At 44.5% G+C, this 18,816-nt stretch overlaps 2 protein-coding genes across 2 annotated transcripts; one reads left to right on the forward strand and one right to left on the reverse strand.

Annotated features, from left to right (window-relative positions):
• Nucleotides 1-730: 730 nt before the first annotated feature.
• TTPAL (alpha tocopherol transfer protein like) lies at nt 731-10,225 on the forward strand. The gene is made up of 5 exons (XM_069872074.1): nt 731-742; nt 2,336-2,788; nt 3,606-3,799; nt 5,574-5,684; nt 6,382-10,225. The coding sequence occupies exons 2-5, from the start codon at nt 2,350-2,352 to the stop codon at nt 6,655-6,657; spliced, it is 1,020 nt and encodes a 339-aa protein (XP_069728175.1). The 5' UTR covers nt 731-742; nt 2,336-2,349; the 3' UTR covers nt 6,658-10,225.
• A 286-nt stretch (nt 10,226-10,511) lies between these two features.
• On the reverse strand, nt 10,512-17,654 carry SERINC3 (serine incorporator 3). The gene is made up of 10 exons (XM_069872063.1): nt 17,548-17,654; nt 17,303-17,464; nt 16,404-16,597; nt 15,839-15,918; nt 15,011-15,148; nt 14,202-14,371; nt 13,396-13,486; nt 12,800-12,977; nt 12,148-12,372; nt 10,512-11,429 (listed from the first exon to the last, which is right to left on the reverse strand). The coding sequence occupies exons 1-10, from the start codon at nt 17,584-17,586 to the stop codon at nt 11,291-11,293; spliced, it is 1,416 nt and encodes a 471-aa protein (XP_069728164.1). The 5' UTR covers nt 17,587-17,654; the 3' UTR covers nt 10,512-11,290.
• Nucleotides 17,655-18,816: the final 1,162 nt, after the last annotated feature.

An 18,816-nucleotide genomic window follows, 5' to 3' on the forward strand; every position in this document is an offset into this window, starting at 1 on the left:
GCCAGCAGTGGCCCAGGTGGCCAAGAAGGCCAATGGCATCTTGGCTTGGATCAGAAACGGCGTGACCAGCAGGGCCAGGGAGGTTCTTCTCCCTCTGGACTCGGCACTGGGGAGACCGCTCCTCGAATCCTGTGTTCAGTTCTGGGCCCCTCACCACAAGAAGGATGTTGAGGCTCTGGAGCGAGTCCAGAGAAGAGCAACAAAGCTGGTGAGGGGGCTGGAGAACAGGCCTTATGAGGAGCGGCTGAGAGAGCTGGGGGTGTTTAGCCTGGAGAAGAGGAGGCTGAGGGGAGACCTCATTGCTCTCTCCAACTACCTGAAAGGAGGTTGTGGAGAGGAGGGAGCTGGGCTCTTCTCCCAGGTGACAGGGGACAGGACGAGAGGGAATGGCCTGAAGCTCCGCCAGGGGAGGTTCAGGCTGGACATTAGGAAAATATTTTTCACGGAAAGGGCCATTGGGCACTGGCAGAGGCTGCCCAGGGAGGGGGGTGAGTCCCCTTCCCTGGAGGGGTTTAAGGGACGGGTGGACGAGGCGCTGAGGGACATGGGTTAGTGTCTGACAGGAACGGTTGCAGTGGGTGATCCTGCAGGCCTTCTCCAGCCCGGCGACTCCCTGTGTCTATCCCTCTCCCTGTGCCTGCGCGGGGCGGAGCCATTGGGGCGGGGCCAGAGCGGGGGAGGAGCCGCCCCGCCCCGCGCCAACGGCCGCTGCGTCACTGCCGGGCGGGCGGCCACGGGCGGGGTCAGTGCGGGGCCGGGGGGTACGTGCTGGGGCTGAAGAGGGCAGGGGGGCAGGGGTTAATGGGGTGGGGGTGTCTGTTCTGGAGCGAAAGAGAGCAGGGTTGGCATGGTTGGTGCTGGAGCTGGGGGGTTTAGGGGTTGATGTTGGAGTTGCAGAGAGCAGAGGTGCAGGGGTCAGTGCTGGAGGTGAGGGGTGTGCGGGTCAGTGCTGGAGCTGGGGTGTGCAGGGCTTAATGCTGGAGCTAAAGAGAGCAAGGCTGCAGGGTTTAATGCTGGAGCTGAGGGGCTTTGGGGTGCAGAGGTTAATCCTGGGGCAGAGGGGTGTGTGGGGTGCAGGGGTTGATGCTAGAGCTGGGGGAGTGTGTGGGTTGTAGGGGTTAATGCTGGGTCTGGGGGGTGCAGGGTGCAAGGGTTAATGCTGGAGCTGGGGGGCTGCGGGGTGCAGGGGTCGATGCTGGAGCTGGGGGGCTGTGAGGGCCTCCTGACCCCTGTGCCCACCTCCGTGCAGGGATCCTTGACAGGGTTCGTGGGCTCCTGCTGGGAGAGGCAGGGAGACAGCTCTGTCCTCTGGTGCCAGCTCCTCTGCAGGAGCCTGCCTGTGCGTGTCCTGCGCTGCCCAGGTAGAGGTGAAGCATGTCCCTGTGAGTGATCCTGGTGCCCTGGGACCTTCCCGGAGGAGCTGGGGAAGGTGTGGTAGATGCAAGCTGGTTATGTGGGACAGAGAGTGGCATAGCATGCTGTAAGTGACTCATAGGAGTAGCTCAGGTGAAATGGCATATTCTTTCTTTCCAATCCCAGGCCAAGCTACAGGAACTATGCTAGACTCATGGTTTTATAGTTTTTCACTGCTTATCCACTTTCTATTGGATCTGGAAATTCAGCTCCCTGATCAGAAATTGCAACCTGAATTAAGCCAACCTTAATACCCAAGCACTGCTCACCCAGTCTGTGAGCTGCAGCTGTTTCTTATATTCTTGAATGTGGCTTCTCCTGAATTGCTCAAAACGTTCGTGTGGGCAGACATGCAAGTCAAGGCATGTATTTGCCAAAAAGTTAATGAAACCTCTGGGCTGTCTGGGCTCAGCTGGGAGTGTTTCTCAGAAAAGGGTGTAATTATAGTTAATGTGAGGATCCTGCTTAACTGGGATGTGTTTCCTTTAGATTCCAGCAGGACATGGGAAATAAGGCAAATTAAATTCTGTGTTTCATAATGAAGCTGTGTAATTCTATATTTTAATTATTTTTTTGTTGTTACTAGTTGGTTAGGTTTCACCTGAGGTTGTTTAGACAAGGCGCTAAGGGACATGGTTTAGCAGCAGATAGGAATGGTTGGACTCTATGATCCAGTGGGTCTTTTCGAACCTGGTGATTCTGTGATTCTCTATACAGGATAAGAGATTAGGGAAACCTGCGTTTTCTCATCCTAGAAAGATAATTAAAATGCCAGTACTTCTGGCTGTAGTGCCAGTTCTTGCAAGGGCAGCCTTGTCAGCAGGAAGATGAAGGGATGCAGGACGTAATAAATATGTAAATAATAAACATGTTTGCTACTGCATGGGATTGTTTGTCATGTGCAGTGCTTGTTTTTTGACAGGCTCGTGCAACATTATGTCAGGAGACAGTGACTGTACCAGGACAAGTCCATCAGCAGGGTCTCCATCAGACAATGAGTTCCTGCCAGATCGGCCGAAGTATGTGTGCTCGCTGTCTCCTGATCTCATTACCAAAGCCCGGGAAGAGCTCCAAGAGAAACCTGAATGGAGGCTCCGCGACGTGCAGGCGCTCCGAGACATGGTGTGCAAAGACTACCCCTCCCTGGGGACCTGCCTGGACGATGCTTTTTTGCTGAGATTCCTCAGAGCTAGGAAGTTTGATTACGATCGAGCGCTTCAGCTTCTGGTGAACTACCACACCTGCAGGAGGAGCTGGCCTGAGGTCTTCAGTAACTTGAAGCCGTCCGCTATTAAACCTGTCCTTGAGTCCGGTTTTGTCACTGTGCTGCCTCGCCTGGACCCAGAGGGACGCCACATCGTCTGCATCCGTCCAGGTACTAAATAAATGTCTCTCTTCTCTGTCTTTGAGGTGTATCTAGGCTAAAGTTCTGTTTCCTGCTCCCCTGCGAACAGGGGTTACTTGCACAGAGTACCTGGGTTCTCACTGAAATTTGAAAAGCTAACTTGCAAAGGGACGCGTTTGGCGTTAGTGTTCCACCCGTTCCTTTTCTTGTGTCAGCAATAACTGCAGTAACATCAGAGCGATAACGCAGTGCGGTGGGTTGATGAAATATTAGGTAATTCAGGAAAAATTAACGCATAGTAACTCAACTGAAACAGGGCTGCTGGCCTACAGTTAGAAGCTTGTAATTTGACAGTAAGTGGGGAGAGGAGCCTCTGGCTTTGACTCCTGTGTAAACAATTGGAGCCTTCCGTGTGCTTTTGGTGCTGCCAGGCTTGCTGTAAATTTGTATTCATGCATTCTCCTCTTTTCCATTTACCTGCTTTCTTTATGAGCTGAAACTGCTTCTAGTAAGCTGTGCTGGGTGGAGAATGGGGTTCTTAAAACCATACTTTTGCTCCCTAAAGTAAACATGAGTTGCCATTTATTTCTTGCTTAAGAAAGGCTGCTCTGAACTAGGACTGTGGCTATTAAAGACTAAGAGTCCAGGAAAATGAAAACTAGTTTTTGGAATGTGTATTGTTAGCTTACATTTACTCTCCGACTTACCATCCATGTCTTGTAACCTCAGACAGATGGACACCCAGTAATTATCCGATTACTGAGAACATTCGTGCCATATACTTTGGAATGTGTATTGTTAGCTTACGTTTACTCTCCGACTTACCATCCATGTCTTGTAACCTCAGACAGATGGACACCCAGTAATTATCCGATTACTGAGAACATTCGTGCCATATACTTAACGTTAGAAAAACTCATTCAGTCCGAAGAGACCCAGGTGAATGGAATTGTAATCCTGGCAGACTACAAAGGAGTCAGCTTATCTAAGGCATCTCATTTCGGTCCTTTTGTAGCCAAAAAAGTGATTGGAATTCTTCAGGTAAGACCTGAACTGGTGGGAAAATAAGCTTGTGCATTGTAAATGACTGCTTCTGTGTCTAGAGTTCTTGCCTATGTCACCAGAAACTGGAGAATCTTGGCTTTTACTGGCAGAGTTAAAACATGTCTCTGCCTAACCAGTTTCTCAGACCCTTGCTAACTTACCTCGTTTTTCCCTTTTTGGACTTTTGCATCCCTAAAACTAAATTTGCATTAGAAATGCAAACTTTGGGTTGGAACAGAAAAAAAAGTAGTTCTGCTAGGGAGTGGTAAGGCTGGGATGGAGCTGGCCGCTGGGCAAGTGTGACTTCAAGTACTGCTATGAAAAATTTGCAGAGAGGACTTTGAAATGGGTGGGATTTGAAATGGCGTTCCCATCTGCTCCCTGAAAGAAGAGAGGCTTCTTCAGCACAGGGAATTGGGAGAAAGACGGTAATCAAAAGGCTCTCCGACTACATGTTTGGAAGGAAAATGATGGAGAGGAAGTTAGAGCCAGAGTGTTAAGCACAAGTGGGGTTGAACAAAATAGGAAGGTGAAGGGAGTGAAGAGTAGCCTGGCCGAAGTGGTAGAAAGGTTTGGTGATTTTAGTTGATGTTCTACTATGTTATCTTGAGGCATGAGATGAGGAAACCTTCTCTTGACTGGGTTCGTTCCCTCATCACTTCTATTCTGGCCTGAGCTTGTTATGTTCTTTGTTGTACCTGTCAGGGGGCCAAAGGAAGGACAGAGGGAAATGGGGAATTTATGGACCTAGGACAAGTGAGTTTATGAATGCCTGTGAACTTACTCCTTTAAATTATTATATAAATGTGCCATCTAACTATCTGAGCCCATATTTAATTTGCACAAATAAAGTGATGGGTATCTGCTTTTATTAGCTATTCACAAAATCTGAACTTGGTGAAAGACATAAAAGTATGGGTGGTATATAAAGGTGTTGCATCAACCCTGCTGAGCTGCATCTTTCATAAGGATGAGCTAATTCACAGATCTTCACACAGAAAAAAATAATTCTGCAGTGCACATTACCTGTTTTTCACTCCAAGCATTGACTGCTTGCTTTGTGTATGTAGGGCTGTTTATAAAGGAAAGGAACTTCACTGTGGCATGGGAGACCTTAATTGCTGATCATGAGCTCTTGCTCTGGAAAGATGTTTCTGGAAATAAATGTCTCCAGTGGATGCCCCACAGTTATTTTAAACCGTCTCGCATAGGAGACACTGTTCTCAGCAGAGCCCATTTTTCTTTTGCAGTTAGCAGGACAATAGTTGGAATTGGCAGCAAAATAGCGAGACTAGATTTCTTCCTTATATAAAAACACATTTTAGTGTCTTGGGCACTAAATCGAGTTGCATCCACCATTAGAACCGTCATGCTCTGTCTGTGACTGTGGTGCACTCCTCAGAAATTGAGGTCATTACTGTGTAACTGCATCCTTATCGGGGTTGGGAATACCCGACAGACAGGGATTACCCAAGAGTTTTTGTCAGGGAAGATGAAGAACGTAAGAAATGAAAATCTACTGACAGCAGTATATTTCTTGATGCAAGGTCTCTGTCTCTTGTCCTTATTTTTATGCTCACAGATCTCATCCTAAAACTGTTCCCTATTACAAGGTGCCTTTCTGTTTCCGTATTGGTTTATGTTGGTACCTCAGATGAAGGTTTGGGAGCCAGTGGGTTGTGCTGGCAGCCAGTCTTGGGAGGTTTTAAAAAGAGGATGATGGCAAATGTTTTTTAAACTGCACTATAAAACAATCTTCTTTACCCTTCAGGATGGATTCCCCATTCGAATAAAAGCCGTTAACATAATAAACGAGCCTCGTATATTCAAAGGCATTTTTGCAATCATCAAGCCTTTTCTGAAGGAAAAGATAGCAAACCGGGTAAGGATTTGTGTTATTTTAACATTAATGTTTGTAAGTTCCTTGCTTGGCTACTGCAAGTAAAAATTGTTGAAAAAACTTCACCACTAGAAAAGTGTTGGTGCCATTTACTTCTTCTAACTGGTCCTTTCTGCTCTAATTGTAAAAATATGCCTGTTGGGAAAATTCTTCATGAGAGGAAACCTTTGAGGAATTTAACATTGGTATAACATTAATATGGATCTTTAGTACATATGCTATGTAGTCAGGACACTAATTCCATCCCTGGGGTTGGAATATCTTCTCAGGTAACAGTTTATGAGCTGCTGTCACAGGAAATCTGTGCTGCTCTTTCCTTGCTCTTCTCCCTTATGCAAGTGTTCTGAATGGCTGTAGTATTCTTATCACAGGATGAGATATAGTTGCAAAGGCTGAAGCTTTTTTTCTGCAAGGATAAGTACTTCCAGTCCCACGAATGAACCTGAGGATAAGTTGAATTTGGAACCTCTGCACAGACTAGCAAATGTCAAGTCTCTTGCTAGAATTTATGCTGGCCTAGGCTTGGATGCCCAGTGTTGTTTGCTGCCACTTGCCCATGAAGACATCACTTTTTAAATGTGCTCTTTAGCTCAAAATAAGCTTGTTAGCCGCTGTTTTAGCCACTTGCTATAAAGTGTTGATACGCATTACTGAAGTTATCTCTTCTTTTCTTCATCAGTTTTTTCTTCATGGCTGTGATCTGAGTTCCCTTCATCAAAACATTCCTCCAGTGATCCTCCCTGAAGAGTATGGTGGTACTTCAGGGAAGCTGGATATCTCTGCATGGAATGAGCTGCTGCTTGCCTCCGAAGAGGACTTTCTTCATGATTTCTCACAGCTGATTCTCCCATGTGACAGCTCTCCCCATGACATGCTAGTGAGTGGGGATGCTGATGAAAAGCAATGTGATGATTCCCTGCGAGGCATGAAACCTCAGCTCTACTACTGCTACTAATAAGCCAGTGAAGGGAAGGTTTCCAGCACAGTTAAGATCTGATAGGTGATGTTGTGAACTCTGCCTTACTCCTAGACCTGCAGTTTAGGAACAGGCTGCTGAGGCACTTTACACTGTAGAACCAAAGGAAGCTGAAGAGGGCACAATGGGGGCAGGGCAGAGTTCAGGGACGATAAAGGCAAAGAGCACAAGTTACGCGGAATACTTGAGGCTCATCAGCCTCTGTGTGAATGATGCGAACTGGCCTTTCTACTGATAAAGGGAAAAAAAATATATTGCAAGATGGGAGGCTTGATAGTTTCTTATCCCCTCCCTGCCCAGGTGAAAAGTGACAACAATGATTTACTGGCTCCATGACCATCCATTCCTTTCCTCTTCTGAAAACACCAGTAATCCAAGATAAGAAAATTGCTTTTGAACTCTGCAACATGTAGTTCTGTTAGTGATTGCTTGAAAACATGTAAGTCTAACTTGGCAGTTGGTTCAGATTGTGAGTTGGCATTTCTGGGATATCTCAATGAATATTTGGCTCAAATTAATACAGAGCAAAACTTTCTTATCCACAAATACCAGATAGATAGATATCATCTCTGGAACTTCCTCACAGTAGGAAGTACTGGTGGGTTAACTCTACACCATCTATGCTAATACTTACTACAAACAGATGCAATCTTCATTTGCGGAAAAGAGAAAGTTTTTCAGATCAAGTACTAAGGCTTTTGATTAGGCAACAGCTTCAAGTAATGAGGTTCAGGACCAAATAAGAAAAAACGACGTCAGCCACCTTCCCACACTGCCAGTTGTTCTTTTTTTCAGCTAGTTGTGATGAGGAGTTGGGTAACTCACTCATGAATAGAATTTGTAAGGAGGCTTTATAGCAGTTGGGATATGACCCATCAAAGGCAGCACTTGATGTTGAACCGCAAGGTGCTACTTTAGCTTGTTACTTTGGGCAGAAGTTGAGTTGAAGCGTGAAACCAATGCAGACAGGCTATTTGAAAGCACATTCTTAAATTTCCTGGTATTGTAGCATTTTGTTAACTGTGCTTGTCAGCTCTTTTGTGAAATGTTACAATTTTGTTTTTGACTTTGTTGACCTCTTTTGTCTTTGGTTATCATGTTCCTGTATGAAGTTAGACTTTAATCATCTCTGTAATATTTACCCATAACTTGTATGGCTGTGCTTCTAGGTCTTTGTCTAGAGACAGAACTAAGACTCCGATGTCAAGTCAGGGTAAGATAACCTGAGTTCTAATAAGCTGTTCCCACTGCCCAGGTTCAAGCTATTTAGTGGTCTTGAATTAGAACTTAACTCTCATAAAGCTCTTTGCACATGTTTTTCTGCACTGTAACGCTGTGGAGATGGAAAAAAATCACTACGACCAGGAAAGCACACCAAATCATTTCAAGCTAAAAAATTTCACTCTCTAATGAAGGACATTCCTTCTAAATGGAGACTCAGCACTAGAGCACCATCTCTGGGTGAAATCTTTATTTAGTGCCAAGTGTGATTATAGCTACCAGTTATGTTTCTGTAAATAGAAAACTAAAGTGTCTTGACGATTTCAGACATTCAAAGTGCCAAACTGTTTTGAATGTCTGTTTTCCTCTCAGTCTCCCTCCAGCATGATTGCACCGACAAAAGGAGACTACCCTTCCACTGCAATGACTTTCTGATCCAGCAGCAGAACTAACTCTCCCTGGAACGTGGGGGGTAGCCAATGTCATACCCATCAACCAAACATTGCAAATGGAGACTGGGTTTTGAAAAGAATAAACCATAAAGCTTTTTTCTGGGTGGCAGTTCAGACTTTATGGGAGCAAGGAACTCATCACTTGAACTGTTTAAATTAAAGGTGGGAAGAGATTAATTTTCCTCATGGAAAGCATGTGATTTTTCCTACCATTAAGTTAGTTCTTACTCCTCTGACAGCTGTTACCTTTAGTGTAGGGTTAAAAAACCAAAACCTTCACCTACCTAAAATAAGGTAAAAGAGTACTGCTAGCCACTACATTTCTGACCAGAATGTGCTGTGTGTTTTGCAAAGATTAATTCGGTTCTTTGTGCCACCAAGCAAGAGGGTAGCGCACAGCACCAGGACTTAGAAAGGTCAGTGGCTGCCTCTTTATCTGCAAGAACGTAACAAGTGGCATTTAAGTTGTTTTAGTGCCTCTTAATTCCACCCACAATATAATATTAAAAAAAAAAAAAGTAGGATGGACCATTTTTCCTGGAGGTGAAGGCATGACTGATACCTGATGCTCTTCTCTTCATTGTGCCACAGCGTTTGAAGTGGTGGGATTTTGGCTTTGTATAAGAACAGCAACTTTGATCCCCTCATGTAGCTGCTAGAGAGGGAGGCTGAATATTCAAAATACAGTTTAGTGTCCTTCAAAAAAAAAAAAATCTAGTGGTGTTCAGCAGAAGGCTGAGGAAATACTACAAATCCAAACTCTTTCCTCAGGCTTTTACATTCTTTTTCATGCCTTCAACAGGCAAACCAGATCCTTCTCTCCCTCCCCTTTTCTCTTCTGCTCAGAGAAACTATGAAAAAAAGCATATGATTTAAACATAATAGATAAGGCTACATTATCAACGCTTAAAATAGCTGGGTTTATGGCTGTAGAACTTTTAAAGCTGGTTACTGGGCAGTTGCTGTCAGAATACTTGAACTAAGCTAGGCTTACCTTTGTTAAGCATCTGTTACTTCTAATTTGCTCTTTTTTGGCTTTTGAACTCATAAAGACAGGGCTGCAACTTTATTGAGCTATATCTATAACCTGGTTTAGGATCATAACCTGTGCTTGGTGTGTCTTATAGAAAGCACAGCTCTGTCTTCTACGTGCCTGAGCTGAGAATGCTTTGAGCTTTAGGACTTGATAGCAAAGAAATCAGTTCACTCCCAAAATTTGTCACATCAGCATTTGGAAAATAAATACTTGTTTTAAGCATAGACTCTCCTTATCTGCAAGTTAAGAGAATAGATACGAAGAGCTTAGAGGTTTGTTTTGTTTGTTTCACAGCACTAAAACTATTCTGTTCCTTTTTTCTACCTGAAATAACCTTATTTCCAGAGGTTATATGCCTTGCCCAGTACATAAACAACTCTGCCAAATCACAACAAGGAGATACGTGAACTGCACTGGGCAGCCTTGGCTTTGGGCATCAAGTGGGACAAAAGGTAGCTGCATATTGTACATAAAAGTACTTGAATTTATACTTTTGCAAATGGGTGTTACAAACCCTGAGGTATTTTCAGGAACTGGGTGAAGTTTGATGGTTTGTTGTTTTTTTTTTGCTGTTAAATCTCCTTTTGGCATGAGTTAAGCAGTGTTATTCAAACTAATAATTTTGCCTTCTGTTGTATGTGGGTGTAGAGGTGTTGGTTAGTTAAATGTACATCTTATTTTGACAAAATTTATTTTTATATTGCATTTTATAAACTGGAGTTGTCAAAATGTGTAATTTTATGATGCATGATGGGGTTATTAAACACAGTGTAACAGCTGTTAAGTTGACATTTTAAAAACCTTTGCCTTGTGTCCTCTTGGGGTGGCTGCAATGAAGGATAATAGCTGCAGTGTTACATGAGGAAAAGGTGTTTGCTTTCTACTGCAGAATTAAGTTTTACTTGAACAACTCTACCTAGGCAACTTCAAGGAGTAGGATTTGACATTCAAAGAATCAGATGAAAGATGCTGTTTGTTTCAAAAGAAACAGATTATGACTTACTGTTTGCTGCAGGGAGAAAACATCCAGCTGGACACTGCAGCAACTGATTAAGATTTTAATAACTGTATTTTGCATTGAAGAATAATTGCTGCTGCTTAACACTTCAACAGAACTGGGACAGTTTCAGTAGTTAGTCCACTTTATTCAAACAAGTTTACAGTGCAAATGCCTTTGTGCCAATAATAATAATTTCATCTACATTACCTCTGTAAGCATATTAGACGAGTGAAATCAATTAGAAGCTCTATTTTTCCACCATAATCATAAAATTGTTTAAACTAGCCCTACACTTACCACTCAATATTTGGCAAACATACTGAAAAAGTTACCATAGAAGTTGCCTCTTAGAAAGAGCAAATTTGTTCTTGAAAGGAATTAGTTAACCAGTTTTTCAACCTCAAAGTTTTGTTCTTTTGGTGAGGAACAAGGGGGGGAATTGCCACAACACAGTAAAGTAAGTATAATTTAAATAAATGTGTGCAGTGGAATGTAGAAATCAAGTAGCATGGCTTACACTTCCAGGAACTGAAGTGTTAGCACAGTAGTGCATTATGCTGAATATAATTGTTCTTTCAAATATATTACTTCATATTTAGCTAAATGTTACTTTTATTCAGAGGAAATGTTGTGGCTATGGGACAGAACAGATATTTTGTGCTTTAACAGCACAGTTGTACTGAATTTTAAAAAATGCAGTAATAAGATAACCATGACTGAAGGTTAAAAAAAGAAAGATAACTGATAATAGTTTTGAATCTGCATCAAGCATTATGCAGAACATAACTCTATCCACCTGCATATTAGTGAGAAACATATGCAGTATAACTAAAGCAATATATGAACATTTTGGCTTTTAGCAAACATTTCTCCACTTTTGTACACTCAGACAGGTGTTGCAATTTAACTAAAGTCCCTGTTAGTAAGGACAAGAGGAGCCACAAGGGTCCAGAGATAAAGAAGCAGACACACCCAGCTGGAAGTTATCTTCATCCACACAGCTGGCCACTTGCTTGTCATTGTCTTAAAATCCGCATCAGGGCTTAAAAGAAGAAAAAGTCAGTCAACAGATACAGAAGGCACCTTCCACTATTCTTTGCTCTCTCTCATTAATCTGCAGTTAGGACATGACTTGGGACACGGCAATGCAAGAGCCTTTGTGGGAGGACTGTGGTGAAAGAACTAAACCAGCAATTTCTTGGTTGCCTATCTTGATGTGCTACTCCTACAGGAAATGTTTCAGTCAGCTATGAAACAGATTCCTGATGGGTGCTGCTCTGTACATAGATGTTCTAATTTACACAATATAGCAGTACTGGAAAAAGCAGGTCATATGCTACAGCGATGGAGGAGATATCCAAGTGCTCCAAGGTCTAGGAAATCCCATCTCTGTTTAAGTGGCATGTATGGCTGTCCCTGCACAGCCTGCCTGAGTTAGAGACTCAGTGATATCAGGCTGGCCTCTGACAGTCAAACTGCCCAGGAGGCCACCTCAAGCCAACTTCCTATGTATCCTCCTTGCTGCCTCCGTAGCTGAAGCATACCCACACTTTCTGCCCTTGAAGCTGTGAAGTATTCCATTAGGACTACCACTGCCGATCTTATTTATAGGTGTTTTAAATCTTGTTCAGCAACACAAAATTGAGACAAGACAGCACTGTAGCCTGCTGGGCAGGAATAGCCTACAGGGTAGGAGTCTCCTGTCTGCCTAGAAACACTGGGTGGCACATAAAACCCACCACTTACTGTCTTTCTCTTACCTGTACCAGTTTGTGAGTGTCATCATGATGTAAAGAGAGGCAAGGAAAAGCATGAAGTGAAAGAAGGCATAGCTGTACTGAACACCATCCTTCTCGTTATCTATGGCACGGCGCACTTCTTCATCTGAAGCCCCGCTGCCTGTTCCCACAGTCTCCTCCAGAATGGCACTGTCACTCCCAGACAGCGTCAGCTTGTTCACCTGGCTGTTACTTGAAGAGCGAATGCTGCAATGCAACCCAGAGACAGACATGGTTAAAAACTCTTTTTTCAGTCAGCTATGTGTGCCAATAAAGCAAGCCAACAAGCAAACAAGATGTTGTTTGCTAGTCCCAGACATTTTTTAAAACCCATCTGGAAACACAAAGAAGCTCCTCAGAGGTATCTGTTTTCATCCAAGCTTTTGTTAACCTAATTAAAAATGTTCCTAGTCCAGGTCTCATAACACATTCTGTTCTATTAACTGAGTTGGGCTAATAAAGCCTTTCTTCATCCACAAAACAGAACATAGTTTTACTAGCTATGTGTGTGCTTGGGACTGAGACCGCAGCTGCATATGAATAAATGCAGATACGTTTTTCACTAGACCTAGACTGAAACAAAAAAAAAGACAAATCCCACCTGTTTGTCATTTAATAGCAGTACAGATCCTACCTGGAATACAAGAGGCAAAGGACAAAGATAACCAATCCAACCACACTCTGGGCATCCCACCACTGCAGGGACTTGGGCGGAGCTGGAGTAGCAGGTACAACAGTGGCATTTGCCGGAACAACAGTGGGTGCAGCTATCTGGGTAATGATGTTCAGCAAACTTGGGTTACAGTTCCGTTCTGAAAGGGATTTCAAGGCAGATTAAAGAGACATGAGCTTTCACAGTGTTTAGCTAAGAAAAGATGACAGATAGGCTTGCAATTTTTCATTCCCCTTAACTGCTGATCTCTTAAGTTTCCCAGAGGCTGCAATGGCATAGAATATTATTCCTTCCCATGAGCTAGGCAAGGGTATAATAAAAAAAAAAAAAATAAAATTCAAAGTGCCTTGACAGTTTTCTTTCCCCTCACAAACAGCCTGGTTTAGTTCTGGAAAGAAGCAATTGGATGGTTTTAGTAAAGTCAGCTTTACTGCCTCAGTAGCTTTTACCTGGATAGATCAGCAGTCCCTGCACAGGGAGCTGTAATAACTACAAGCCCCATCAACAGCTGCTGCTTTCATACCAAAAGATGTCACTCAAGACAGCCTGTTGCTTACCAGGCTCATTGGACATGGCTGACCAAGTGAGATACATGGTGTAGAGCGTGATCACAGAGGACTGGAGGAGGCCAGAGCGAGGGTGATGTTCCTGTTCAAAGATGGGATAGCAAGCCAAGGTCAAGAGGGCAAATTCTACCTACAGCTAGACAGTTTTACCCTACTGCCACAGATTCAACAATTACTAGCATGAAAATCTATTTTTTTAGAATTGTATTGAGCTTTGTGCTATGTTTAAAAGACCAGAAGAAACTCCTTTGAGTAATGCAATTTATGCAGTAAGCAACTCAAACATTCACGTCCAAATCCAGTTTTTCTGTGCCCAGGACTCTGTCATGGGTTCTTGCTGAGTTAATCCCAACTTGCTTAACAGTTCTGTAGATATTAATCTAGCATGCGATTTGAGTAGTACCAGCTCAGAATTAAGTAACATGCAAGCTTCCTCCCTCTTAGTAAACATGCTTACCCATCACTCCAAAGCCACAGTATTAAGCCAAAAAATTCCCAGCTTATTTTGCTTTTCCCTAATGAGTTTCTCTGTTCTGCCAGAATCTTCACCACTAAAACCATGCCAGCAGTTCCCCACATGGAAACAATGTCCAAAACAATATTGGCTAAAAAAAAGCCTCTCTTCAGGAAATATGTCACCACAGAGCATTGGTTTCAGAGTAGGATGTTATTTTAAGTGTTCTAGTTAGCATAGACATCATAACCACATTTTAAAGTCCTTCTGTTTGACTGAATTGATGCTACATCTTTCTTACTTCCCTGCTTTGTGTATCAGAAGAGAATGAGAAAAATAATACCTGAACTTTAGGAAGGACAGAAACAACAGAGACAGCAATGCACAGGATCAAGTTAATGCTGACGAAGAACTTGTTCTCAGTGCAGTCATCAGGCTTCGTGTAGAAAACATAGAAGAGCACAACAAAAACCAGTGACAAGGCATAGAACAAGCATGTACAGAACAGCAGAGCTGGAGAGAAAAAAAAAACAAAACCAAACTGTTACAATACATACATGGTTTAACAGTACCTCTCAGCAGCAGTTTAATTGGTTTAACTCACATCCAGCCACATGGTCAAAACGAGAGCGCTTTTTGCACACCTCTCGTGCTATTTACAAGCCCTGAATTCCCCCTTCTATGCTAGAGGCCACCTGTTTTCATTTCCATTCTATGTTCTTTAAAAGAAGCCACAAAATGCTGTAGCAGCATTCGTAGCGATGTGCAAAGAACCACAACAATTAGCACTTTGTGATTTAGCAGTCAGCTTGGGAGCACACGCCAAGGCGTGCTTTGTGTTGCACTGCGGCCACTATTCTTGACACAACCAACTTCCTGAGGACCTCAGCAGGGGTTGTAGCAAAGCAAAGCGTTGAAGAAATCCAGATTACCAGCTCTACTCACCCTGCAGACTAGCCCAGTGCTGTTTATTATGACTGTTGGGTCTGCTCATCACAAGCCTCAAATATTTTGTGTTTTATTAAATAAGAGGCAACATGGCAGCTATTAATTGTGCACTCCAGACTGTGGAGTGTAATTCTAGCATTGTAAGTAATATTCAGCAGAGTACTGGCCAGCAGAAACAAATTCTTTCCAGGTTAAGATGCCTACCTGCATACCAACATTTAGTATTTCCCTCATCCATTTTATCAACCCAGCTCTCATTCCAGGAGTGAGCAAAGTCCACCAGAAGCACCAACTGGATAAGAATGAAACAGGAGGCTCCAAATATACCAATAGCAAACCAAGCTAGAAAGGGGAGCAAGAAAAACAATGTTAGCTTTATAACCTGCGTGCCACCTCAGGTTAAAAAAAAAAAAAAAAGAAAACCCCCTAATTACCCTGCAGACAAATAATGAAAAAATCTGAAACTATATTTAGAAATGCAGATGCTGTGCACCACTTTGGCCTCCATCCCACAGAAACATGCCTGTGCTGGTCAAGCTGACCTTGGGAATGTTCAGCCCAAGGTGTTCTCAGAAAATACGCCATATCTAACACAAAGTATCTTTGTAAACTTAAGTACCATCACACCACATTTCTTTGAGGATCAACAACCCTTTCAAGTTCCTGTGATGTGGCCAGATGGTAAAAGTTCCTCCCACAGATTCTTCAGAGACTATAGGGCAGTATGAAGCACTTGTCAGTGTTCTGAGCTGCCTCAGATCTAAAGAGCGTCATAAGACTCACCCAGCAGTGATCACACCATCGGGTACCAAATTATTAATACCCAACACCTCTGCACTTGAAAAGAGATTGCTTATGGCCATAACTTCAGCTGGTCACCAAAATACTGGGTGAACCAAGATATTCTCTAGAAGTAGGGTAGAATCTGTTCCTGCTACAAGGTAAATTTTACTCTCATAACTATAGCCTGGTCAGTCTGGGAAAAGGGTTGAATTTATGAAATGGAATTCTGCGATGACATATTAACTGTACCTCTTGTGAAAGGCCCTTCAGGAATGTAAAACGCTCCAACCATGATAGCCACAATAGCAGCTATTTTGAAGAACCAGAACCTTTAAAAGAAAATAAAAGTTGAAAATATTGGTCTCACTCTGTGCACAATAGTCACATTTCATATTACCTGCAAGCAGCTTGCTGTACGGAAGCAAGTGCCTAACAAAACTCCAAAGAAAAACAGAAGCTGTAAATTGGGATTACAGGTAAAGGTGTTCACCAAATCGGAGAGAGTGAAGCAATAGTCAATACATTGGAGACCTGGGCTGATAGTAACCTCAAAGTTCAATAAAGGCAAACAAGACTATTGCACCTGCAGCAGAAAACCCTGTGCGAGAGGACATACTGGCGTTGACTAGCTTTGCTGAGAAAGGACCTCCTGCTCCAACAAATGAGGCACAAGTCAGCAGCTCATCCTTGCAGGGAAGAAGGCTAACTCTGCACTGTTCAGCTTGGAAAAGGGAGATCTAATTGCCGCCTTCACCTGCCAAGGAGAAAGAAAGGAAACACACTGGAAAAGCAGCCAGCTGGCTCACACACATACCCATTGTGTATCGAGGCTCTTGGATCGTTGCTCGTTTTCACTTGTATCATGAGCAGGGACAGAAGGAAGAAGAACACTGCCATGGCAAAGCTGACTCGATAGACAGCTCTGTATCCAACAAATACATCGCAGCTGACAAAGCCATTCAAATGTGGTATCTGAGTGTGAAGACCCTCATCACAAAATCCAGGTATCTGAGCAAAGACACAACATTGTTTATTTACCTCTGTATTCGCAGTCACATTACTTAAGTGCTCTAATAGCTAAGGCTCTGAGTCAGCTGTCTGCTGGGAGATACACAACAAAAGACCTTGTGCTCAGCCAGCCTGCCCAGACCCAATTACCACCTTCCTTTCCCCAGGTGGTCACTAAGAGCATGCAGGAAGATTAAGGTACCACAGCAGTTGGCCTCCGATAATGCCTGCCCATCTCCAGGCCTGGTGGGGTTTCAAGCCCTGAGGACATACTTAAAGATGTATATTGAGTGAACGTGCCATTTCTGCTAGAAGCCATTCAGCACACGTGGTCTCTTCACCCAGAGGACAAAGCCCTTTAGATGTTTGTCTCTCTTGTGTAACTCACTCCAAACAAAGAGATTCATAGAATGGTTTGGGTCGGAAGAGACCTTAAAGACCATCCAGTTGCAACCCACCTGCCACGGGCACAGACACCTCCCACTGGAAGAGGCTGCTTAAGGCCCCATCCATCCTGTCCTTGAACACATGCAGGGAGGGGGCAACCACGACTTCCCTGGGCAACTTGGATCAGGGCCTCACCACCCTCATCGTGAAGAATTTCTTCCCAGTGTCTAGTCTAAGTCTTCCCCCCTCCAATTTAAAGCCATTAACTCAGCAGTCCGGGGCTTGAAAACGGTCATAAAGAGGTTCTTCCCTCCCTACCTTCTTCAGCTGCTCTTCCATCCCCGGCGCCAGCATAATGCAGGCGAGGGCCGTGCTGAGGAGGAGCAGGAAGGCATAGACGAGGCGAGTCACCGTCGAGTTCTTGCTGTTGGGGCAGCATCGGCACAGCAGACAGGAGGCACCGCTGCACAAGCAAGGAACCTGGAGGGCAGAGAGACACACTCAGAGCCTGCCTCCCCCTCGAAGCCGGCCCCCACACGCCCCGCGCCCCCTCGGCCGCTCACCCAGCTGGCCAGCGAGCACAGCCCCAGCACGGCCCCCATGGCGCCGCCGGGACCCCCCCGCACCCACTTCCTACTTCCGGCTGGCACCGCCCGCGGTCGCCCCCTCTCATTGGCTGCTCCCCGTGCGCTGGCGCGGCGCCCGCCAATCAAAGCGGGCGAAAGAGCGGAGGGGGCGGGGCATGGGGAGAGCTGTTTACGGGCGCTTGCCCCGCCCCCTCCGGCGCCAGAGGGACGCGGATTGGTCCAGAGCCGGCGGGTGGGCGTGTCCTCCGGCGGGGCAGCCAATGGGCGGGGCCCATCGGAGCCCCATCCAGCGCCTCCCGCTCCACGTGGATGGGATGGGATGGGATGGGGATGGGGATGGGGATGGGGATGGGGATGGGGATGGGGGTGAGGGTGGGGGTGGGGATGGGATGGGATGGGATGGGATGGGATGGGATGGGATGGGATGGGATGGGATGGGATGGGATGGGATGGGATGGGATGGGATGGGATGGGATGGGATGGGAGAGGAGAGGAGAGAAGCTGTGTGACAGTCTGTAACTAATTCCCACCTTTATCCTGTAAGAAACACTCATTCACTGGTAAAAACATTGAAGAGGACAAAGTCTTCGAAGCAAAGATAATAATATTTTTATTTTACAATTCAGAGCTGAAATGGATGCCCTTTTTAAAAAGGCATAAAGAAGGCATACAGAAGCAGTGGGCATATATACTAGTTTTAGACAAAGAACCATATAAATCTTCAAAGAATACTGTTTGTTTTTTTTTATTATCCAACCACGTCTGGAGAATTCCTTCCGGTTTTCTCTTGACCTAAACGAACTACATCTTGCTAGACAACTAAGCATATCAATAAATTCTCACAAGTCTAAGAGAGTGTTTATTCTTTGAGGTTATTTATCCATGTCTGGAGGTTGTCTGCACACCATCACCCAATACAAGACAGATTTATATAACAAGATAATTAAACATACAAACCAGCTGCAGCAAAACTTATCATTTAGTTCTCACAGTCCCATCGTGATGAATTATAGAATGGTTTGGGTTGGAAGGGACCTCAAAGCCCATCCAGTTCCAACCCCCTGCCATAGGCAGGGACACTTCCCACTGGATCAGGGGCTCCAAGCCCCATCCAACCTGGCCTTGGACACCTCCAGGGATGGGACTGCCACGACTTCTCCGGGCAACTTGTTCCAGTGCCTCACTACCCTCATCATGAAGAATTTCTTCCTAATTCCTAGTCTAAATCTTCCCCTCTCCAAATTA

The sequence above is a fragment of the Phaenicophaeus curvirostris genome, chromosome 18, assembly GCF_032191515.1.
Source record: "Phaenicophaeus curvirostris isolate KB17595 chromosome 18, BPBGC_Pcur_1.0, whole genome shotgun sequence".
Lineage (NCBI taxonomy): Eukaryota > Metazoa > Chordata > Aves > Cuculiformes > Cuculidae > Phaenicophaeus > Phaenicophaeus curvirostris.

Bases quoted from the DNA above. Each gene is read 5' to 3' on its own strand.
- TTPAL (XM_069872074.1), top strand. From the start codon at position 2,350: ATGTCAGGAGACAGTGACTGTACCAGGACAAGTCCATCAGCAGGGTCT. The intron at 2,789-3,605 runs GTACTAAATAAA...TTGTAACCTCAG, and splicing joins CATCGTCTGCATCCGTCCAG to ACAGATGGACACCCAGTAAT. The intron at 5,685-6,381 runs GTAAGGATTTGT...TTTCTTCATCAG, and splicing joins AGGAAAAGATAGCAAACCGG to TTTTTTCTTCATGGCTGTGA.
- SERINC3 (XM_069872063.1), bottom strand. From the start codon at position 17,586: ATGGGGGCCGTGCTGGGGCTGTGCTCGCTGGCCAGCTGG. The intron at 17,465-17,547 runs GTGAGCGGCCGA...TCTGCCCTCCAG, and splicing joins TGTGCTCGCTGGCCAGCTGG to GTTCCTTGCTTGTGCAGCGG. The intron at 13,487-14,201 runs GTATTATTTTTC...ATCTTTGAACAG, and splicing joins CTGTCCTTCCTAAAGTTCAG to GAACATCACCCTCGCTCTGG.